At 40.1% G+C, this 25993-nt stretch overlaps 1 protein-coding gene across 1 annotated transcript in view; it reads right to left on the bottom strand.

The window, feature by feature from the left end:
• LOC102187779 (multidrug resistance-associated protein 4-like) overlaps positions 1 to 25993 on the bottom strand; it is a 210362-nt gene that overhangs the window by 108923 nt on the left and 75446 nt on the right. Inside the window, 4 exon segments of the mRNA XM_018056290.1 lie at positions 10352 to 10498; positions 21802 to 21896; positions 22275 to 22312; positions 25101 to 25241. Coding sequence (XP_017911779.1) covers positions 10352 to 10498; positions 21802 to 21896; positions 22275 to 22312; positions 25101 to 25241 — 421 coding nt within the window.

Genomic DNA, 25993 nt, shown 5'->3' with positions numbered 1-25993 from the left:
CAGGGATCTGCTTAAAATGTAAATTCTCAAGAGCATGTGTGAGGTCTGAGATTCTGGATTGCTAACAACTCTACGGTGATGCTGATGTCGCTGGGTCCAGGGACCATACTTTGAGTAGCAAAGAAGAAACTGAACATTTCTGTCACCCATACCCACCCCTGGGAGCTAAATAATCTTTGCCCTAATTTACCTCTGTTTGTTTTTAAAGCATCTAGTATTTGACAGAGATATTTTGCAGCTATGCTTTGAGAGATATGCTGTGGCCAACCACCCTGAACCACCTCTGACTTAACTATAGGAATGGCCATGCACAGATGAGACTGGAACTATCTGAAAGTTATTTTTGCTTCATTACCATGTTAAGATTTCTACCCAAGGTGGGAATTTGTACTGGACTAGGCACAATTCCCGCCATGTGCAAAGGAGTGTGGATGACTGCACATGTTCCAGCTAACCTGGCTGTTCCCAGAAATCTCTGCCCCTTTCCTAGAGCCCCAGTGACATGCCTGCCTCCTATCCCTTAAAGTTCTTCTACTCCCACCTCCCCTTTGGGAGAAGGTGTGTTTTGAGCATAAGCTCTCCCTTTATTCCTTAATCAATGAATAAAGTTTCTGCTCTACTATATACAACCGGGTTTAAAAAGTAGCATTTGTGATTCCAGGCAAAGAACCCATTCAGGAGTCACTGACCCAGTGGGAATCATCTATACCTTCTGTCTCAAGAACATTTAAATTGATCTTGTCTTATCTACATGTATAACTATTGCCCTTTTAAATTCCATTCTTTACTTTCAGGGGCTAACAACCACTTGTCTTCTTTTTATTCACACAAATTAAATTAGAATATAGAGTAGGGGATGACAGAGGATGAGATGATTGGATAGCATCACCAACTCAATGGACATGCGTTTGAGCAAATTTGGGGAGACAGTGAAGGACAGGGAACCCTGGTATCCTGCAGTTATGGGGTTGCAAAGAGCCGGATATGACTTAGCAACTAACAATAACAGATATTGCTAGGACAGAGATTTTTGTCTATTTTATTCACTGCTGTTACCCCCGTGCCTGGACCAATGCCTCACTGCTGCTGCTGCTAAGTCACTACAGTTGTGTCCGACTCTGTGCGACCCCATAGATGGCCGGCCACCAGGTTCCTCCGTCCCTGGGATTCTCCAGGCAAGAACACTGGAGATGCCTCACTGGAACACCTCAAATAGAAGGCACTTGAATATTCTGAGTGAATCAATAAAACAAGCTCTTCTACTATAAATAAGTGGTTTGTCCTCAAATTCCAGTCTCTATTGATATTTTGAACAATATCTCTTTTTATTTTTAAGCTGTTGTTTTCTAACCTGGAAAAATTCGTTTCAAAGTGAAGCATCTGGTCCACCATATTGTCAACAAAGCTCATCATGTTGATATATGGTGAAACCAATACAGTATTATAAAGTAAAATAAAGTAAAAAGAAATAAAGAAATAAAGGTAGAATCTGCTACTGCTGCTAAGTCACTTCAGTCGTGTCTGACTCTGTGTGACCCCATAGACAGCAGCCTACCAGGCTCCCCAGTCCCTGGGATTCTCCAGGCAAGAACACTGGAGTGGGTTGCATTTCCTTCTCGAATGCATGAAAGTGAAAAGTGAAAGTGAAGTCGCTCAGTCATGTCTGACTCTTAGCGACCCCATGGACTGCAGCCCACCAGGCTCCTCCGTCCATGGGATTTTCCAGGCAAGAGTACTGGAGTGGGGTGCCATTGCCTTTTCTGGTAGAATCTGGGAAACGAGATAAAGTCTAACTCCTTTTTCCCTTTCAGGTTAGTCGAATTTCATGTGCTTATAGAGTACTACGTGCAGAAGCCTTGCACCTAACTCTTCAGATCAGAGTCCCTAGAGGGAAATGGCTTTGAGATGGTGGTGGGGGGCAGGTGCAATGACAAGAAACCTGTAAAGCACCCTTTCTTAGGGCCGCCTTTAGGGGAGAGAACAAGAACTTTAGAGTGCAAGCTCGTACCTCTCCATTCTCTGATCAAGGAATAAAGATTTCCTTTACTTCTGAACTGAACTCAGCCTCATTCTGTTGGCACAAGCAACACCAGGTAGAAAGACACATGTTGGAGACAGATTCACCCAGGTTCTAGAGACTCAGAAAATTCATATCAACACATTTATGATACGCAGCCATTTTACTGGACACACTGGAAACCCCTATTAAATATCTGCTACTGAAGATAAACCAGTAACATCATAGGTAGGGCTGGTGTTAAGTTGATATGAACAGTGATGGCCAACCAGCCTTTGATAGCCTGGGCCCTTGATTGGGTACTGTCTGCTCCACTGGATGCTGAATACATTAAATATTCAAAGAGTTTTTAAAAGTTACAGGAATTCTCTCTTACCAAACCATAATTAAAGTAAAACATTTAAAATAACTCCACTTCAAAATTACATTATGTAAATTACTGGAAGTTGAATGAATTGATTAACAAATGAGCAAATGACTGAAAGAATGAATTGGGACAGATGGTCTAAAAAAAAGCATAATTGGTTAGGAAAGTCCAGGACTTGAGAGCCCCCTCATCCCAGGTCTTGTTCTGTTCTGTAACTTGGGGCAAGTCACATTGCCTGTTGCTAAATATGGTAGGACACTGACCTTGAAGGAGTAGACACACCTCACACACGGCCCCAGGGAACCCCTCTGCCACAGCCACCATAAATGCTTTGCAACAGGGTGTAATTGATACTTTACTTTTCCTAAGTATCAAAGTCAGGGGTAGTGTACTGGGAAACTAGACCAGATTAGTTCCTTTAGCTGTGGATCCCATCCATATGTAACACACACTATCACATAGGAGTTTGGCTAACAGCTCAGTCACTGTCAGGAATGAACAGTAGAGAAATTAACAGGCAGAAATATCTCTAAGTGACTCTGAAACACTGCACATCTGATGAAAGCTATGGAGCATGTCTGCTAGAAATGCTCATGGACCCAGCTTCATGATTTCTGAGGATTCCTAAACCATGAACCACAGGAAGTGGGGTGGCCACAGAGAGATGTGGACCAGGTAAGAATTGCTGATTCTGAGGGAACAGGACACCACCTGTCACAGGACTCCTTCTGCTACAAGAATTCACGACTATCTCCAAGAAGGGTATTTTTCCTGGCCCAGTGCACCTCAACTATCTTTCAAGGCAAAATGCACAGTCTCCATCTCATACCTCTGGGAGAATTTTAACTGCCAACAGATGAAACCTCTGTCCTGCAGCAGATCTCTGAAACATTAGATACAGAAACTATTATCACAAAAATCCTCTGAAGTCCTTACAACCTATTTTGGCTTTCTTTTTCACCAAATTATTTCCAAGTAAGTTCTGCAGGATGATAGAATTACTGGATTTCAGAGCTTCAGGCCTCTCAGATATGACTGAGGTCAAATGTCAAGACTCACTTCCTGCCTGATAAACACAGCTACTAGCAGCCAGGCGTTAATGAAGTAAGTGCTCTCTATCTTCACTCAGAACTCTTAACCAAGAACTATATATTTCTTCATCTCCCTCAATACCACTATATAACCCAGCCAGCAGTTTGCTGCACTTAAATGATTCATTTAATAATGCTAATTGGGCAGTATTTATAGGAGAGTTGTATTTGCTCTGTTGTGTACATTATGCCTTTAACAGCTTTAAAAATATAATATACAGTTTATAAAAACTAACCAAGAATCCTATTTTTGTCCCAGGCTGTTTTAACTATATTTTACCAAAGGAGAAGTTCTGAAGTATCAGAATGTCCATCTAATAGAAATGTAGAAGAGCTGCCTGAAATTAACTGCAGTGAACAAGCATGAAATGTCTCTAAAAACATTCTGTAAATAACATTTGAAGGCTTGACAATCTAAAATTCAGTTCAGTTCAGTTCCATTGCTCAGTCATGTCCAACTCTTTGTGACCTCGTGAGATACAGCTCACCAGTCCTCCCTGTCCAACACCAACTCGCAGAGCCTACCCGAACTCATGTCCATTGAGCCAGTGATGCCATCCAGCCATCTCATCCTCTGTCGTCTGCTTCTCCTCCTGCCTTCAATCTTTCCCTGCACCAGGGTCTTTTCAAATGAGTCAGCTCTTTGCACCAGGTGGCCAAAGTATTGGAGTTTCAGCTTCAACATCAGACCTTCCAATGAACACCCAGGACTAATCTCCTTTAGGATGGGCTGGTTAGATCTCCTTGGAGTCCAAGGGACTCTCAAGAGCCTTCTCCAATACCACAGTTCTAAAGCATCAATTCTTCAGCGCTCAGCTTTCCTTATAGTCCAATTCTCACATCCATACATGACTTCTGGAAAAACCATAGCTTTGACTAGATAAACCTTTGTAGTCAAAGTAGTGTGTCTGCTTTTTAATATGCAATCTAGGTTGGTCATAATTTTCCTTCCAAGGAGTATGCGTCTTTTAATTTCATGGCTGTGGTCACCATCTGCAGTGATTTTGGAGCCCAAAAAAATAAAGTCTGCCCACTGTTTCCACTGTCTCACCACCGAAGAGGAACTAAAAAGCCTCTTGATGAAAGTGAAAGATGAGAGTGAAAAAGTTGGCTTAAAGCCCAACATTCAGAAAATGAAGATCATGGCATCCGATCCCATCATTTCAAGGGAAATAGATCAAAAAAGATTTTCATGACCCAGATAACCATGATGGTGTGATCACTCACTTAGAGACAGACATCCTGGAATGCTAAGTCAAGTGGGCTTAGAAAGCATCTCAATGAACAAAGCTAGTGGAGGGGACAGAATTCCAGTTGAGCTATTTTAAATCCTAAAAGATGATGCTGTGAAAGTGCTGTACTCAATATGCCAGCAAAACTGGCATTTGGAAAACTCAGCAGTGGCCACAGGACTGGAAAGGGTGAGTTTTCATTCCAATCCCAAAGAAAAGCAATGCCAAAGAACACTCAAACTACTGCACAATTGCACTCATCTCACACGCTAGTAAAGTAATGCTCAAAATTCACCAAGCCAGGATTCAACAGTACGTGAACCATGAACTTCCAGAAGTTCAAGCTGGTTTTAGAAAAGCCAGGGGAACCAGAGATCAAATTGCCGACATCCATGGATCATCTAAAAAACAACAGAATTCTAGAAAAATATCTATTTCTGCTTTATTGACTATGCCAAAGCATTTGACTGTATGGATCAGAACAAACTGGAAAATTCTGAAAGAGATGGGAATACCAGACCACCTGACCTGTCTCTTGAGAAACCTGTATGCAGGTCAGGAAGCAACAGAACTGGACATAGAACAACAGACTGGTTCCAAATCGGGAAAGGAGTGTGTCAAGGCTGTATGTTGTCACCCTGCTTATTTAACTTATATGCAGGGTACATCATGAGAAATGCTGGGTTGGATGAAGCACAGGCTGGAATCAAGATTGCCAGGAGAAATATCAATAACCTCAGATATGCAGATGACACCACCCTTATGGCAGAAAGTGAAGAAGAACTGAAGAGCCTCTTGATGAAAGTGAAAGAGGAGAGTGAAAAGTTTGGCTTAAAGATCAACATTCAGAAAACTAAGATCATGCCATCCGGTCCCATCACTTCATGGCAAATAGATGGTGAGACAGTGGAAACAGTGAGAGACTTTATCTTTTGGGGCTCCAAAATCACTGCAGATGGTGACCACAGCCATGAAATTAGAAGACGCTTACTCCTTGGAAGGAAAGTTATGACCAGTCTAGACAGCATATTAAAAAGCAAAGACATTACTTTGCCTACAAAGGTTTATCTAGTCAAAGCTATGGTTTTTTTCAGTAGTCATGTATGGATGTGAGAGTTGGACTATAAAGAAATCTGAGCGCCAAAGAATTGATGCTTTTGAATTGTGATGTTGGAGAAGACTCTTGAGAGTCCTTTGGACTGCAAGGAGATCCAACCAGTCCATCCTAAAGGAGATCAGTCCTGAGTGTTCATTGGAAGGTCTGATGTTGAAGCTGAAACTCCAGTATTTTGGCCACCTGATGCAAAGAGCTGACTCATTTGAAAAGACCCTGATACAGGGAAAGATTGAGGGCGGAGGAGACGGGGACAACAGAGGATGAGATGGTTGGATGGCATCACCGACTCAGTAGACATGAGTTTTGGCAAGCTCTGGGAGTTGGTGATGGACAGAGAGGCCTGACGTGCTGCAGTCCATGGGGTCGTGAAGGGTCGGATATGACTGAACGACTGAACTGAGCTGATCTGAACTCCCATTAGTCTATCAGCTGATTTCTCAACAGAAATTCTACAAGGAAATGGCCTGATACATTTGAAGTAATGAAAGGGAAGAAAGTAAAACCAAGAATACTCCACCCAGCAAGACTCTTGTTTAAGATTTGATGGAGAAATCAAAAGCTATCCAGATAATCAAAAGTTCAGAGAATTCAGCACCACCAAACCAGCTTTACAATAAATGCTAAAGGAACTTCTGTAGGCATGAAATTCAAGAGACAATAAAGACTTACACAAAATAAACCCAAAGCAATTAAGAAAATGGTAATAGGATCACATATATTGATAACTACATTAAATATAAATGGATTAAATGCACCAAAAAAGACAGAGACTCACTGAGCAGATGAGAACATGTTGCATGGATGCATTTCCATTTACCATGTTACTCTGCTTGATCCCCGCAAATTGTATGTGATTATTGTATATTATTAAGTTAATCATGTTCCCTTTATGACTTGCAATTTTAATTATCCTTTTTTTTTTTTGGTCTGGCTATTGATTTATTTGATAAACATCTTTTACTATTGTGATTATGTAACCATTACTCACATAATACCATTGTATCAGGACTGGTCAACAGAAAAATAATAGAAATCTGTAGCATCAAAACTGCTATTTAATACAAAAACCTGTAATCACTTTTTAAAATCCAGATGCATATCAGAATTATCTTGGAATTTTTTATAAAATATAAATACCCAGGTATTGATTTTTTTCTCCAGAACTCCAGATGTTTCTAATAAGCAGCCATGTTTAAAAACAGCTGGACTATATGGTGATCTTTTAATTTTACCTAGCTTGTTTCACTCCCATTTCATTTGTTTTCCAATTTATCTGTCTTTTTTATTGATGTACTTTCTCAACCCCTTATCAAGCATAGTAGAAAAAACTTGTGTATACCTATATATAAATATGTATAATATATGTATTTCATAAAACTGAAAAATTCTTGCCTAACTAAAAAATTTATGACATCTTTATTCTATTTGTTTGACTTAGTATGACTAGAGTGCTGATGTCTAACTAATTTTAAAAAAATAGACATGAAACAAGTAACAGAGGTTTACTATATAGCACAGGGAACTACAGTTAATATTTTATAATACCTTTAATGGAAAATAATTTCAAAAATAATATATATGTATAACTGAATCACCTTGCTGTGCACCTGAAACATTGTAAGTCAACAATGTTTCAATAAATAAATATATATATATTAAGAAAAGCATTAAAAATAAACACTTCAAAAAAAGAAAGAGGTCCAACAGCCTAACACCACAGTACTAACAATGACATCCCTCTTGTGTGAGAGTCAGGTGTTGGGAAACATGGTTTTTCCCAATCACTTGCTCTCAGATGCTCTTGGATGGTCTTTTGCAAATTGTTTTCAGCCCAGCAAGTTGATATCACTACTTCCTTGTTTCCAAGTTTAATAATGGAATCCCTCTTTCTCTCATTTAGACACATTATCTTTATTTGCAGAGAAAAAAAATAACTTTCTAACTATCTATTTAACAATGGGCCACATCACAATAACCTTTGCACATGATGACTTTAACTGGGGGCACTTTTTTTGCATGCAGTATAATTAAGGATTTATTTGAAATACCTTATGTTATAAACTGAAATAAACCTGGAAAACTACAAAAAAAGAAAAAAGAATAAGAAGAAAGAGAGGGACTGTTTGTCTCAATGCTGGGGAACACAACTTACAACCAGTAGATGATCAGTAAATGCTTGATGAGTGGAAAGGCCCCCTCTTCTTACCTGTTAGAATCTGAGGCCAAGAGAAGTGGCTGGCACAGCTCTTCCAAAGCTCTGTTCCAGCAGAACCAGAACATCTAACATCTCCACCTACATCCCAACTCCCTGTCCAATAATAGTTTTTAAATGTCTACTTATGTTTAAAAATGGCTGAATTCCTCATTATTTCTTAATGGCCTTTGGTTTGTAAGGCAAAACTATTAGGTACCAAATATTTAACCCACATAAGCACCATGATTTGCCTTCAATGCTCAGCTAAACCCCAGGAAATGTATTACATGTCTTACGGTTCCATTTCCTTGATTGACAGACACAGAACTTAGAAGCTTGGATAGTCTGGTTCTAGGAACCAGAGCTTCCAAAGTATCAATACATGTGGTTTTCTCTTCATGTGATCACAAACCAGCAATAAAATCCACCATAAATAATCTATTGTAAATTTTACTTTGACAATAAACTATAGGAAAGAGTTCAACTGAATATACCACTGAAGGAGAAAATAATTGATGGCCCTGAATCTTTTGGGCAAAGCAGGCCTATAATCTTTGCAGTATAATACTTATTTGGGCTTCTATTTTCCTGAAGGAATGAGATTCTGCTAAGAGATAGAGGAAGGGGAGGAAAACAAGCACCAGTGTGCCAACTGCTCTAAGATTAGTGACTTTGAAGATTTAAACTTGATTCCAAATCCTTGAATAATAAATAAATCAGCTTCTGGAGACCCTACAGGTCTTGAACATGAAGAACCTGGTTAACTGTGGTCATGAGCACCCAGAGGCTGAAAAAACAGAAATCCAGTCCCACTTAAGGCTCCCAACTTGATGACCATAGTTTTTACGTTAACTGACAAAGTGGAGCAACTTCACAGCCATACTAGTATGGACTTCTCCAAATACTTCCTCACTACAGCTTCATAATAAAATGAGATCTGTATGGGCCTTTGTACTTAACCATTCTGTGCTTGGCTCACTGCCTGGACCAAACAATATGTTTTGAATACATCTACACAAGATGCTCCCCTGAATAGCTTGCACTAATCCTCACAAGAGTCTTGTGAAACAGGAAGGGCATGTGAAATTACTCTCATTTAACAAGAAAGGAGGTTCCCAGATATAATTTCCTCAGCATCAGTAAGGTTCACTAGTCACTGACCATGAGCTAAGTGTTGTGAGTATATTAATAAGCTTATTTCTAACACAGTCAAAAAGTATATTAATAGAATCCCCATTTAGAGATAAGAAAACAGACACAAAGAAATTAAGTAACCAGCACATAAGAATTATATTAATATAGCTATAACCTGCTATTACCACTTGTAACTAGCACCAGGACTGAACCCAGGCAGCTGGCTTCAGGCAAAGCCACACTTTTAAACCAAGACAGACCAAATCCTGCCTTGAAATTTGCCTGCCCAATAGGATCCATCTGCTTTGGCCTTGGTCACATGGTGAGTTGATGGCCAGGCCAGGACTACTCCTGTCCTCCCTCCACTCCACATACCTGCTTCAACAAGTCCTGTCAATCATCGCCTACAAAAACAAAGCTTCCCTGGGCCTCAGCACAAGTCCAACCAACTGAACGGAGGGGCATGTACACTGATGTACTAATGCTTCATAGAAACCCATGGCAGGAGGCTGCCTTCAGAAGCAAAACAAGCCAAAGGCCTCAAGGTGAAAGAAAAAACTACGGAGAAACCTCCAGGGACACTTATATTGGGAAACTTACTACTGAAGATTCATGCGCTATGTACTGTAAAGGGTCTTACCTGTCACCAAGTGTCCACTGTAAAACTATAAAGTTAGTTTCTTTGAAAAAGATGCTTACATTTTACCAATTTGGTATTTTAATAAATTTTTATTACTATTTTTATGTAAACCTCAATGCATGGGCATATGTCAGAGTTCTGTGATTCCAGAAGTGGATGGGAAAAGAAAGAAACACACAGCCTGTCTCTTGAAGATTCATTGTAAGAAGATCCTATCTAGACAACAGCCTAACTTAACACTATATGACACAGCCAGCTTTTAGAAACTGGTCAACAACATTAAAACATGTTTGCATCTAACATAGGATATGTTATATGGCACATAACAAACGGGCTTCTAAATCATTCTGCAAAGTGAACATTTATCTTTACACACACACACACATTGGAATAAAAACTTATATGCCCCTATATTCAGATCAGTACATTTTTTTGTAGAAAATAGATCAATATGCACAGTGATTATCTTCTAAGTATCTCATCCATTTTCAAATATCAAATGTAGTCAGGAACTAAATGCATTAATAAGACATACTGAGAAAGTTGGTGTCTGACTTACCTATTGGATTTCTATCGAAGAACAGCATTGGAGCTCTGAAAATGGACTTCAACATTTTGTTGTGCAAAGTTTGTGAAGAATTAACAAGGACGTAGAATATCAACAGAGATCTTGTGATGCCATAAAGGATGGTACCTTCAGTTAGAACTGAAATAAAGTAACATCACTCAGCACAAGATCTCTACCTTTCCTTCAATTATGTGAAAGCATGGCAGACAGCTTACAAAAATGTTATGTGTCTTATTCTATAAATATAATTTATATATAAATTCACCTATAGACTATAGAATAAATATATAATGGATTCTATGAGAGTTTAGTACATTTACTAGGTACATTTACAAAGAAGAATATAAAAATAAGTATGGTTCTCTTATTAAATAGAAACATGAGAAAAAAATCAGGTGTAAAATACCATTTCAGATTTTCCTAATCCAATTACAAGTACTAATAAAAACTCAGGAGAAAGAAAATGATTTTTAAAAAGACATATCTTCCTTTTGCCATATTTCAAATCCTTTTGCCATATTTACATGTCCCATAATCTAAAATTGAGAAATGTTTTGATAACACCATGAATTAAAAGGGAATAGGAGAGATGACTTACCATTTCCTTATAAATGGTACATGTATATGGAAATTTACTTCCATGTAAAGTAACAATTTCCATGCCCAAGCAGCTTTAAAGAGTATAAAAAGACGATATTAAGTTGCAAGCAATCTCTTCAATAATTGAATTGCAAGAAAACATGTACTATATTTTCAGTCAGTTCAGTTCACTCACTCAGTCATGTCCGGCTCTTTGCGACCCCATGAATCGCAGCATGCCAAGCCTCCCTGTCCATCACCAACTCCCAGAGTTCACTCAGACTCACGTTCATCAAGTCAGTGATGCCATCCAGCCATCTCATCCTCGGTCGTCCCCTTCTTCTCTTGACCCCAACCCCTCCCAGCATCAGAGTTTTTTCCAATGAGTCAACTCTTCACAGGAGGTGGCCAAAGTACTGGAGTTTCAGCTTTAGCATCATTCCTTCAAAGGAAATCCCAGGGTTGATCTCCTTCAGAATGGACTGGTTGGATCTCCTTGCAGTCCAAGGGACTCTCAAGAGTCTTCTCCAACACCACAGTTCAAAAGCATCAATTCTTTGGTGCTCAGCCTTCTTCACAGTCCAACTCTCACATCCACACATAACCACTGGAAAAACCATAGCCTTGACTAGACGGACCTTAGTCGGCAAAGTAATGTCTCCGCTTTTGAATATGCTATCTAGGTTGGTCATAACTTTTCTTCCAAGGAGTAAGCGTCTTTTAATTTCATGGCTGCAGTCACCATCTGCAGTGATTTTGGAGCCCCAAAAAATAAAGTCTGACGCTGTTTCCACTATTTCCTCATCTTTTCCCATGGAGTCATGGGACTGGATGCCATGATCTTAGTTTTCTGAATGTTGAACTTTAGGCCAACTTTTTCACTCTCCTCTTTCACTTTCATCAAGAGGCTTTTTAGTTCCTCTTCACTTTCTGCCATAAGGGTGGTATCATCTGCATATCTGAGGTTATTGATATTTCTCCCAGAAATCTTGATTCCAGCTTGTGTTTCTTCCAGTCCAGCGTTTTTTACCATGAGATAATTAATCAAAATGAGCAAGTAATCTCTCACTAAGTGTTTTATAGAAACACAAAGCATGGGGGTGGTCCTAAGATGGCAGAGGAATAAGACAGGGAGACCACTTTCTCCCCCACAAATTCATTGAAAGATCATTTGAACGCTGAGCAAATTCCACAAAACAACTTCTGAATGCTGGCAGAGGACACCAGCCACCCAGAAAGGCAGCCCATTGTCTTCAAAAGGAGGTAGGACAAAAGATAAAAGATAAAGAGACAGAAGAGGTAGGGACAGAGACCCATCCTGGGGAGGGAGTCATGAAAGAGGAGAAGTTTCCAAACACCAGAAAACCCTCTCACCAGTGGGTCAGTGGGGAGTTTTGGAATGTCATAGGGCAATATAACCAGGAGGAAAATAAATAAAGAAATAAAGCCCACAGATTACATGCCTAACCACAACTCCCAGCAGAGAAGTAGCCCAGATGCTCACAACTGCCACCAGCAAGCGGGGACTGAACAGGGAGGCACGGGCTGCATTGTTTAGGGTAAGGACCAGGCCTGAATGCCCTGAAGACAATATGAGGGAACGTGCTGCGATTCATGGGGTCGCAAACAGTTGGACACGACTGAGCGACTGAACTGAACTGAACTGAACGTGAGACAGCAACCCAAACTATGGGATAGCCAGAGAGAAAAAAAGAAAGAGAGAGAACATTCCCGTGAAAAGCTCTAACCTAAGGCACTGCCAGGCCCACTCACAGAACAAAGAACTGAGTGAATACAAGAGGAGAGCTAGCCAGCTGCAGACCGGCCCATACCCCACTAGCAGCAGAGAGGCAGGCGGGCGACAGCCAGAGCTGGAAAGGGACAATCTCGGCCCCAGAGACCACATCCTCCACCAAACTGCGAGCAGACTCCAGTTGCTAACCAAATGTTCCTGGGATCCTGGACAGTTGACACGCACCAGGAGGGTCACAGCCAGAGATCAGCTCCCCCGAGGAGACACACAGCACACCAGCACACATGGGACAACGCTCCCACTGAGCTCCCAGGAAACCAGTGGCTGGGACTGGGGAGGTGATAAGACCCACCACACACCTGGGGAGAGTGCACTCACCAAGCACCTGGTCACCTGAGCTGCTTGGACCTGGGAAGGGCACAAAACGTAGGCCCAACCAAGTATGTGCCTTTGTGGAGTACCCAAGAACCTGAACCTGAACCTGAGCAGCTTAGACCTGGGAAGTGCACGCAACCCAGGGCCCACTTTAGACAGTTCCCCTGCAGAGCAACCTGAAGCCTGAGCAGTGTAGACAGGGAAAGCACAGGCACCATGAGTGGGGGCAAACCCAGTGTGGTCCAGACAATGTGAGCACTCCCCACACATGCCAGTGATATTTGTTTGCAGTGTTCCTCCCTCCCCACAGCACAACTGAATGAGTGAGCCTAAATAAGTGACCACCTTCACCCCCTTGTGTCAGGGCGGAAATTAGACACTGAAGAGACTCACAAACAAAAGCCGCCAAAATAAACAGAGGGAACTGCTTTGGAAGAGAGAGGTGCAACAGATTAAAACCCTGTAGTTAGCAATGATTACATTGGAAGGGGCCTATAGACCTTGAGAAGAAGTATAAGCTGGAACAAGGAATTATCTGAAACTGTACTGACCCCACATTGCCCACAGTAGCTCCAGAGAAATTCCTAGATATATTTTACTATTATCATTTTTTTATTTTTTTAATTTTAACTACTTTATTACTCCATTAATTTTCATTTTTATAACCTACTAACTTGCAAAAAAAAAAAGAACCTATTTTTAAAGCAAATTTCATATATGCTTTTTATAATTTTTGTGATTTTGTTTTTTTTAATATTGTATTTTTGAGACTTTAACCTCTACTCTTGATTTTTAATCTTTGCTTTTTGGTATTTGTTATCAATTTTGTACCTTTAAGAATCCAATCTTCAGTACCCATGTTTAGTTAGGAGTGTGATTACTGGCTTGTTTGCCCTCTCCGTCTTTTGACTCTCTTTGTTCTACCCCAGGTCACCTCTATCTCCTCCCTCCCACCTCTTCTGTACCCAACTCTGTGAATCTCTTTGGGTATTCTGAGCTGTGGAGAACACTTAGGGAACTGATCACTGGCTAGATCTGTCTCTTGCCTTTTGATACCCCATGTTCTCCTCTTGGTCACCTCTATCTCCTTCCTCCCTCTTCTCTTCTCTATGTAACTCCATGAACCTCTCTGGATGTTCCAGGTTGTGGACAGAACATAGGAATTTGATTACTGGCTAGATTGCTCTCTTCCCTTTTGATTCATCCTCTTCTCCTCCTGGTCACCTCTATCTCCCTCTCCCTTTTCTCTTCTCCATGTAACATTGTGAACCTCTCTGTGTGTCCCTCACTGTGGAGAATCTTTTCTCCTTTAACCTACATGATTTATCATAGGTGCTGTATGGATGGAGAAGTCTTCAGCCTACTGTAGAGTAAGACTGAAAGCCAGAGGCAGGAGGCTTAAATCCAAAACCTGAGAACACCAAAAACTTCTGACTCCAGGGAACATTAATGAACAAGAGCTCATCCAAAAGCCTCCGTAACTACAATGAAACCAAGCTCCACTCAAAAGTCAACAAGTTCCAGAGCAAGACATACCAAGCTAATTCTCCAACAACACAGGAACATAGCCCTGAGCATTAAGATACAGGCTGCCCGAAGTCACACCAAACCCATAGACACCTCAAAATTCACTACTGGACACTTCATGGCACTCCAGAGAGAAGAGATCCAGCTCCACCCACCAGAACACCGACACAAGTTTCCCTAACCAGGAAACCTTGACAAGCCACTCGACCAACCACACCCACAGGGAGGAACCTCCACAATAAAGAGGAACCACAAACTTCCAGCATACAGAAAGGTCACCCCAAACACAGCAATCTAAACAAGATGAAAAGGCAGAGAAATATTCAGCAGGTAGAAGAACATGATAAATGCCCAACAAACCAAACAGAAGAGGAGGAGATAAGGAGTCTACCTGAAAAAAGAATTCAGAATAATGATAGTAAAGATGATCCAAAATCTTGAAAACAAACTAGAGCTACAGATAAATAGTCTGGAGACAAGAATTGAGAAGATGCATGAAATGTTTAACAAGGACCTAGAAGAAATAAAAAAGAGTCAATCACTAATAAATAATGCAATAACTGAGATCAAAAGCACTCTGGACAGAGCCAACAGTAGAATAACTGAAGCAGAAGATAAGGGGTGGAAGATAGAATAGTGGAAATAAATGAAGCAGAGAGGAAAAAAAGAAAAAAATTAAAAGAAATGAGGGAAACCTCAGAGACCTCTGGGACAATGTCACATGCCCCAACACTCAAATCATAGGAGTCCAAGAAGAAGAAGACAAAAAGAAAGGCCATGAGACACTACTTGAGGAGATAATAGTTGAAAGCTTCCCTAAAATGGAGAAGGAAATAGCCACCAAAGCCCAAGAAACCCAGAGAGTTCCAAACAGGGTAAACCCAAGGTGAAATACCTCAGACACATATTAATCAAATTAACAAAGATCAAACACAAAGAACAATTATTAAAAGCAGCAAGGGGAAAACAACACACAAGGGGATTTCCATAAGGATAACAGTGGATCTTTCAATAGGAACTCTTCAGGCCAGAAGGGAATGGCAGGACATACTTAAAGTAATGAAAGAGAAAAACCTAAAACCCAGATTACTATACCCAGCAAGGATCTCATTCATATATGAAGGAAAAATCAAAAGCTTTACAGACAAGCAAAAACTGAGAAAATTCAGCACCACCAAACCAGCTCTTCAACAAATGCTAAAGGATCTTCTCTAGACAGGAAACACAAAAAGGTGTATATATTCGAACTCCAAACAACAAAGTAAATGGCAATGGTATTATACTTATCAATAATTACCTTAAATGTAAATGGGTTGAATGCCCCAACCAAAAGACAAAGACTGGCTGAATGGAAACAAAAGCAAGACCCCTATATATGCTGTCTACAAGAGACCCACCTAGAAACAAGGGACACATACAGACTGAAAATGAAGGGCTGGAAAAATATATTTCATGCAAATGGAGACCACAAGAAAGCAGGAATAGCAATACTCACATCAGATAAAATACACTTTGAAATAAACACTGTGAAAAGAGACAAAGAAGGACACTACATAATGATTAAAGGATCAATCCCAGAAGAAGATATAACAATCATAAATATATATGCACCCAACATAGGAGCACCGCCATATGTAAGGCAAATGCTAACAAGCATTAAGTAATAGTAACATAATAATGGGAAATTAATAGTAACACAATAATAGTGGGAGACTTTAATACCCCACTCACTTTAATACACCTATGGGTAGATCAACTAAACAGGAAATTAGCAAGCAAACACAAACTTTAAATGATATAATGGACCAGTTAGACTTAATTGATATCTATAGGACATTTCACCCCAAAACAATGACTTTCACCTTTTTCTCAAGTGCACACGGACTCTTCTCCAGGATAGATCACATCCTGGCCATAAATCTAGCCTTGGTAAATTGAAAAAAAAAATGAAATCATTCCAAGTATCTTTTCTGATCACAATGCAGTAAGATTAGATATCAACTACAGGAAAATAAAGACTATTAAAAATACAAACATAAGGAGGCTAAACAATACACTTCTGAATAACCAACAAATCAGAAGAACGCACAAAAGAAATCAAACTATGCATAGAAACAAATGACAATGAAAACACGACAACCCAAAACCTTGGAGACTCAGTAAAATCAGTGCTAAAGGGAAGGTTCACAGCAATACAAGCTTACCTCAAGAAACAAGAGAAAAATCAAACAAATAACCTAACTCTACACCTAAAGCAACTAGAAAAGGAAGAAATAAAGAACCCCAGGGTTAGTAGAAGGAAAGGAATCATAAAAATTAGGGCAGAAATTAATGAGGAAGAAACAAAGGAGACGATGGCAAAAATCAACAAAGCTAAAAGCTGGTTCTTTGAGAAGATAAATAAAATAGACAAACCATTAGGCATACTCATCAAGAAAAAAAGGGAGAAGATTAAAATCAACTAAATTAGAAATGAAAATGGAGAAATCACAACAGACAACACAGAAATACAAAGGATCATAAGAGACTGCTATCAGCAACTATATGCCCAAAAAAATGGACAACTTGGAAGAAATGGACAAATTCCTAGAAAAGTATAACTTTCCAAAACTGAACCAGGAAGAAATAGAAAATCTTTTCTTTTAAGTATTTATTTATTTTTTGGTGCACTGGGTCTTCATTGTTGCAAGCAGGCTTTCTCTAGCTGCAGTGAGTAGAGGCTACTCTCTAGTTGCAGTGTGCAGACTTATCATTGTGGTGGCTTCTCTTGTTGCAGAGTACGGGCTCTAGGGCACAAGGGCTTCAGTAGTTGCAGCACGTGGGTTCGGTAGATGTAGCTCCCGGCCTCTAGAGCACAGACTCAAGTGTTCTAGCACAGGGTCTTAGTTGCTCCATGGCATATGGAATCTTCCCCGACCTGGGATTGAACCCGTGTCCCCTGCATTGGCAGGAGGATTCTTAACCACTGGACCACCAGGGAAGTCCAGGAAGAAACAGAAAATCTTAACAGACACATCACAAGCATGGAAATTGAACCTGTAATCAGAAATCTTCCAGCAAACAAAATCCCAGGACCAGATAGCTTCACAGCTGAATTCTACCAAAAATTTTAGAGAAGAGCTAGCACCTATCCTATTCAAACTCTTCCAGAAAATTGCAGAGGAAGGGAAACTCCCAAACTCATTCTATGAGGCCGCCATCACCCTAATGCCAAAACCTGACAAAGATGCCACAGAAAGAGAAAACTACAGGCCAATATCACTGATAAACATAGATGCAAAAATCCTTAACAAAATTCTAGCAAACAAAATCCAACAACATATTAAAAAGATCATACATCATGACCAGGTGGGCTTTATCCCAGGGGTAGAAGGATTCTTTAATATCCACAAATCAATCAATGTGATACACTACATTAACAAATTGAAAGATAAAAACCATATGATTATCTCAATAGATGCAGAGAAAGCCTTTGACAAAATTCAACATCCATTTATGATAAAAACTCTCTGGAAAGCAGGCATAGAAGAAACATACCTCAACATAATAAAAGCCATATATGACAAACCCACAGCAAACATTATCCTCAATGGTGAAAAACTGACAGCATTTCCCCTAAAGTCAGAAACAAGACAAGGGTGCCCACTCTCACCACTACTATTAAACAGCACTCAGAGAAAAAAAAGAAATAAAAGGAATCCAGATTGGAAAAGAAGTAAAACTCTCAGTTTGCAGATGACATGTTCCTCTACATAAAAAACCCTAAAGACACCACCAGAAAATTACAAGAGCTAATCAATGAATATAGTAAAGTTGCAGGATATAAAATTAATATATGTTGCATTCCTATACACTAACAATGAGAAAACAGAGAGAGAAATTAAAGAAACAATTCCATTCACCATTGCAATGAAACAAATAAAATACTTAGGAATAAATCTATATAGAGAAACAAAAGACCTATATATAGAAAACTATAAAACACTGATGAAAGAAATCAAAGATGATACAAATAGAGGGAGAAATATACCATGTTCATGGATTGGGAGAATTGATATAGTAAAAATGAGTACACTACCCAAAGCAATCTACAGATTCAATACAATCCCTATCAAGCTACCAATGGTATTTTCCAGAGCACTAGAACAAATAATTTTATAATTTGTATAGAAATACAAAATAACCTTGTAGAGCCAAAGCAATCTTGAGAAAGAAGAATAGAACTGGAGGAATCAACCTGCCTGACTTCAGGCTCTGCTACAAAGGCACAGTCATCAAGACAGTATGGTACTGGCACAAAGACAGAAATATAGATCAATGGAACAAAATAGAAAGCCCAGAGATAAATCCACACACCTATGGACACCTTATCTTTGACAAAGGAAGCAAGAATATACAGTGGAGAAATGACAATCTCTTTAACAAGTGGTGCTGGGAAAACTGGTCAACCGCTTGCAAAAGAAATGACACTAGATCACTTTCTAACACCATACACAAAAATAAACTCAAAATGGATTAAAGATCTAAATGTAAGACCAGAAACTATAAAACTCCTAGAGGAGAACATAGGCAAAACACTCTCCGACATAAATCACAGCAGGATCCTCTATGACCCACCTCCCAGAGAAATGGAAATAAAAGCAAAAATAAACAAATGGGACCTAATTAAACTTAAAAGCTTTTGCACAACAAAGGAAACTATAAGCAAGGTGAAAAGACAGCCTTCAAATGGGAGAAAATAATAGCAAATAAAGCAACTGACAAAGAAATAATCTCAAAAGTATACAAGCAGTTCCTGCAGTTCAATTCCAGAAAAATAAATGACTCAATCAAAAAAATGGGCCAAAGAACTAAACAGACATTTCTCCAAAGAAGACATACGGATGGCTAACAGATGCATGAAGATGCTCAACATCACTCATTATCAGAGAAATGCAAATCAAAACCACAATGAGGTACCATCTCACACCAGTCAGAATGGCTGCTATCCAAAAGTCTACAAACAATAAATGCTGGAGAGGGTGTGGAGAAAAAGGGACCCTCTTACACTGTTGGTGGGAATGCAAACTAGTACAGCCACTATGGAGAACAGTGTGGAGATTCCTTTAAAAACTGGAAATAGAACTGCCATATGACCCAGCAATCCCGGTGCTGGGCATACACACTGAGGAAACCAGAATTGAAAGAGACACGTGTACCCCAATGTTCATTGCAGCACTGTTTACAATAGCTAGGACATGGAAGCAACCTGGATGTCCATTGGCAGATGAATAGATAAGAAAGCTGTGGCACATATACATAATGGAATATTACTCAGCTGTTAAAAAGAATACATTTGAATCAGTTCTAATGAGGTGGATGAAACTGGAGCCTGTTATATAGAGTGAAGTGAGTTAGAAAGAAAAACACAAATACAGTATATTAACACATATATATGGAATTTAGAAAGATGGTAATGATGACCTATATGCCAGACAGCAAAAGAGACACAGATGTATAGAACAGTGTTTTGGACTCTATGGGAGAAGACGAGGGTGGGGTGATTTGAGAATAGCATTGAAACATGTATATTATCATATGTGAAACATATCACCAGTCCAGGTTTGATACATGAGACAGGGTGCTCAGCGCTGGTGCACTGGGATGACCCTGAGGGATGGGATGGGGAGGAAAGTGGGAGGGGTGTTCAGGATGGAGAACACATGTACACCCATGGCTGATTCATGTCAATGTATCGCAAAAACCACTACAATATTGTAAAGTAATTAGCCTCCAATTAAAATAAATTAATTAATTTTAAAAAGAAACACAAAGCATTTGGAAATGAACACAATAACCTAAATTTAACTTTATTAATGACATAAATGAGTACCTGCTATGCATACAAAAATGAAAATAGCCCTCCTAACATCTCTTGAATTCACAATGCCAAAGAGAGTGGAGAAACCTCTGTAATATACACTCCATCAAATATTTTGTTTTCCTCTTTAGCTGATGCATCATTGTAATTTCAGCTTTGAAAGCTGTTCAAATTCCTGAATTCCATCAATAGGCATTTGCCTTAGGCTACTGGGCTTCCCTGGTGGTTCAGATGGTAAAGAATCTGCCTGCAGTGCATTGCAACCCTGGTTCGATCCCTGGGCCAAGAAGATCCCCTGGAGTAGGAAATCACACCCCACTCCAGTATTCATGCCTGAGAAATTCCATGGACAGAGGAATCTGGCAGGCTACAGGCAATGGGGTCACAAAGTCAGACACAACTGAATGACTAACACATCATCCTATATGAATATATAACATAAGTCCATCTTTCTTTCTTTATCTTACCATAGTTCCTCAATTCAGAAAGTAAACAACTAAGGGATTCACATTTCTTAGCAAGTGATCAACATAATAAATACCAAATTTCAATGAGTGGGTTCTAACAAAGATAATACACTCTACCTTTGTAGAAAGCTTGTATGAGGGTTTCCTATGAGAATATATAATATTTTAGGTGAGAATTTCCTTTAAAAAGTATATAACACTACATGTATTCTAAGCACTCCTGTGAAAACACAGAGAGCTGTGTTAATATTGGCGTGGCAAGCCAGATATTAATCACATAGTTGAGGACACAATAACATTGGGATCTCAAGGGAAGAAAGAGAAGGAATTCTAATTTCTAGACACTGGATTTCTCCCTGCTTAACTTCTTTCTTAAGTAGTGAAGCCCAAGAGATGAGTGTGGTGAAGGGAAGTTTGCATACCTGCGAGGGAATAACACTTTTATGTGGGACACTTTCTGCCAAAGGATTTCATTCAGGATCAGTAAAAGCCATGGTTTATTCAGAAAGAATTGAAACAATACAAACAACAGGGTGGGAATCCGTTTCTAATCCCCTTGCCCATTCATATAATGATGTAGGCTTTAGCTAAAGCAACCTGTTAGAATAGACAGTAGTACATATTTCCAGTGGCTGATTTTCTCAATATGAAATCCTTGTTTAACTACCAAAATCCAGTACAGAGCAAATTAAGAGTCTTCATGAGCCCACTTTCTTCTAGTAGATTTTTAAAATACTCATTCTAATTAATTCACAGAGTAAATGCAACTCAGACTCTTCATCTGTTAAGACATTACTGAATTACTCCTGGGAGCTCTAGTTGTTCACACAGGCTCCTAGTAAACACCTCAGACTCTCGTGTAACAGACCAGATGATTTACCTGAGTAAACTGTTAAGTACCAGCCAGAATCAGGTATTTCAACTACCCTTCCTTTTCCATATGCCATGGCATATAGGGTACTCTGTCTATTTGCCCTAGGGAAAAGGAAAAACAAAGAAAAAATATTACACTCTAGATAGAATTTAGGGAAACAACAGAAAAATTAACCTCTATTTAGGAGATGTGTTTTATGGTGGAAAATGGTTCCCAGCTCACTAGGCCCTGTGTCTGTCTACCTTGTAAAAAATCCATTTGAATCACAACTTTCAGCTCTCAAGAATGTGAGGAAGCTGCTGAGGGTCAAATATGGGGATAGTCTCACTCCACCAGCCAGAAATTTACTTCTTTTTCAGAGAAACTATGTGAGAATCAGAAGAAGAGGCTGAACAAGCCCCAACTATCCCCTCTGCTATGGGAAAATGAGGCTTTATGTAGACTTCACAGCCCTTTGGGTCAGACCAGGAATCACTCACCAGTACGCAAGCCACCAATCCTGCAGGACGTAGGAAACCTGGAGCAGGAAATGATAGTCACTCAGACACTGACATCACTGAGCCTCACACCCTGCTCACTAGGTTGGGAGATGGAAAGGCTCCAGAATGTGGAGACGGTCCTTCCAGGTCAGGTCTGCACCAAGTCCACACCCCAGATGACCACAGGTCAGGGGAGGGTATGATACATTTTAATATCTTTACAAGACATTCTTTTTCTTCCTAGAAGCTCTCTGTTACGTACAAACAACACCTCACCTCAATAAGTAAGCCTCAGTTATTTTCCTCACAGATTTCATTGAGTGCAAACCAAAATGGACGGAAAAGCATAATAAAAACAGCATAAAAGTCAGCACTTTTCAAAGAAAAAAGAACTGATAGAAACTGTGATGATGCTAAAGCCTTTGACTGTGTGGATAACAATCAGTTCAGTTCAGTCGCTCAGTCGTGTCTGACTCTTTGCGACCCTGTGAATCGCAGCACGCCAAGCCTCCCTGTCCATCACCAACTCCCGGAGTTCACTCAGACTAATGTCCATCGAGTCAGTGATGCCACCCAGCCATCTCATCCTCAGTCATCCCCCTCTTCTCCTGCCCCCAATCCCTCCCAGCATCAGAGTCTTTTCCAATGAGTCAACTCTTCACATGAGGTGGCCAAAGTACTGGAGTTTCAGCTTTAGCATCAGTCCTTCAAAGAAATCCAGGGTTGATCTCCTTCAGAATGGACTGGTTGGATCTCCTTGCAGTCCAAAGGACTCAAGAGTCTTCTCCAATACCACAGTTCAAAAGCATCAATTCTTTGGTGCTCAGCCTTCTTCACAGTCCAACTCTCACATCCATACATGACCACAGGAAAAACCATAGCCTTGACTAGATGGACCTTAGTCGGCAAAGTAACGTCTCTGCTTTTGAATATGCTATCTAGGTTGGTCATAACTTTTCTTCCAAGGAGTAAGCGTCTTTTAATTTCATGGCTGCAGTCACCATCTGCAGTGATTTGGGAGCCCCAAAAAATAAAGTCTGACACTGTTTCCACTGTTTCCCCATCTATTTCCCATGGAGTGATGGGACCGGATGCCATGATCTTCATTTTCTGAATGTTGAGCTTTAAGCCAACTTTTTCACTCTCCTCTTTTACTTTCATCAAGAGGCTTTTTAGTTCCTCTTCACTTTCTGTCATAAGGGTGGTGTCATCTGCATATCTGAGGTTATTGATACTTCTCCCAGCAATCTTGATTCCAGCTTGTGCTTCTTCCAGCCCAGCGTTCCTCATGATGTACTCTGCATATAAGTTAAATAAGCAGGGTGGATCACAATAAACTGTGGAAAATTCTGAAAGAGATGGGAATATCAGACCACCTAACCTGCCTCCTGAGAAATCTGTATGCAGGTCAGGAAGCAACAGTTAGAACTGGACATGGAACAACAGGCTGGTTCCAAATAGGAAAAGGAGTACGTCAAGGCTGTATATTGTCACCCTGCTTATTTAACTTCTATGCAGAGTACATCATGAGAAATGCTGGACTGGAAGAAACATAAGCTGGAATCAAGATTGCCGGGAGAAGTATCAATAACCTCAGATATGCAGATGACACCACACTTATGGCAGAAAGAGAAGAGGAACTAAAAAGCCTCTTGATGAAAGTAAAAGAGGAGAGTGAAAAAGTTGGCTTAAAGCTCAACATTCAAAAAACGAAGATCATGGCATCCGGTCCCATCACTTCATGGGAAATAGATGGGGAAACAGTGGAAACAGTGTCAGACTTTATTTTTTGGGGCTCCAAAATCACTGCAGATGGTGACTGCAGCCATGAAATTAAAAGACGCTTACTCCTTGGAAGAAAAGTTATGACCAACCTAAATAGCATATTCAAAAGCAGAGACATTACTTTGCCGACTAAGGTCCGTCTAGTCAAGGCTATGGTTTTTCCTGTGGTCTTGTATGGATGTGAGAGTTGGACTGTGAAGAAGGCTGAGCACCAAAGAATTGATGCTTTAGAACTGGGGTGTTGGAGAAGACTCTGGAGAGTCCCTTGGACTGCAAGGAGATCCAACCAGTCCATTCTGAAGGAGATCAGCCCTGGGATTTCCTTTGAAGGAATGATGTTAAAGCTGAAACTCCAATACTTTGGCCACCTCATGCAAAGAGTTGACTCATTGCAAAAGACTCTGATGCTGGGAGGGGTTGGGGGCAGGAGAAGGGGACAACCGAGGATAAGATGGCTGGATGGTATCACTGACTCAATGGACGTGAGTCTGAGTGAACTCCGGGAGTTGGTGATGGACAGGGAGGCCTGGCATGCTGCGATTCATGGGGTCGCAAAGAGTCGGACACGACTGAGCGACTGAACTGATCTGAACTGTGATGATCAAGTTTCTGCGTCAGCTTGGCCAGGCCAGTCTCTAGTGGTTCAACCAAACCCTCGTCTAGATGTTGCTATGAAGGTATTCAGTGGATGTGATTCACATCATCCTTAGAACTGAAGTAGAGGAGATCACCCTCAATACTGTGGTGGCCTCGTCCAGTCAGTAAAGGCCTGAAGAGCAAAACCTGAGGCTTCTTGGAGGAGAAAGAAATTTTGCCTCAAGACTGCAGGGTCAGCTCCTGCCTGAGGTTCCATCTTGTAGGACTGCCTTTCTGATTTCACATTCACCAGCTAGACTGCACAAGCTCATGAGCAGTTCTCTGAAACAAATCTCTTACTATATATATTAAAAATGTTAATATTAATAAATTAAATAAATACAGTATAGACAATATGTAAATACCAAGAAGAGGGCACAAACCAAAATAAATGTTCTTATTTACCTGAGCTGCGATGTTCACTAAAATAAGGAAAATGATGATAAACCAGTGATCACCGGCTGTGAAGTAATTCTCATAGCTCTTAAAACCAACTCTTCCAACCGAACGGCCCTCCAGTGGAAATGTAACCTGGATGGTCTCAGCCTGGGAGGGAGAACAGCAGTAAAAACAAAATTTTAAGTAAGGAACCCCCAAATTTCAAAAGTTTAAAATGCCCTTCACTGCAAAGCTGTGAGGAAACAGACACATCTCATATGCTTGTAGGAGTGCAGGATGGTCCATTTCCTACAGAAAAGGGTGTGCAAATGTCTATCCAGACCACATATGCATTTACCCTTGGACTCAGCCATCCTATTTTCAGAAATCTATTAGAAAAAGAACATCATTTGCACGAAATTATTCACTTGTTGGGTGGCTTTGCTTAAAGTCAATCATGACTCTCAGCACAAGCACAACTACCTGATTCAAGTACAAATGCAGAAGCTTCTTCCAAAATAATACACAAAGTGATATGGCACTAACATATCCCTCTAAATGACTTGTATCACTTCCAAAGATAGAAACATAAAACATACTTGGTGCTCAAAATCCTAGACAAATACAGCAAAATAAGTTCACACAGGAAGTTGAAATAATGTGAGTCTGGACAGCACAGGACAGCACATGACCCAAATCTATTTAATTCCTGAATTTCAGGGAGTGACTCCTGAGTGTAGAATGTGAGTGACTAATCTGAATATTTATCAGAATCATCCAGGTTCCTAGGTCTGGATATTGTGGGCTTGGATACCAAGGAGTACCCATGTATATTTTTAAGAGAGAGCTAGTGCTTTTCTCCATTTCTGTCTGTAGGACCTAGAATGCATTATAGAGTCACATGAGCCAAAGATGTACTC

The sequence above is a fragment of the Capra hircus genome, chromosome 12 (assembly GCF_001704415.2).
Source record: "Capra hircus breed San Clemente chromosome 12, ASM170441v1, whole genome shotgun sequence".
NCBI lineage: Eukaryota > Metazoa > Chordata > Mammalia > Artiodactyla > Bovidae > Capra > Capra hircus.
The sequence above is the reverse complement of the archived record's forward strand: the minus strand, read 5'-3'. Positions and strand labels throughout refer to the sequence as shown.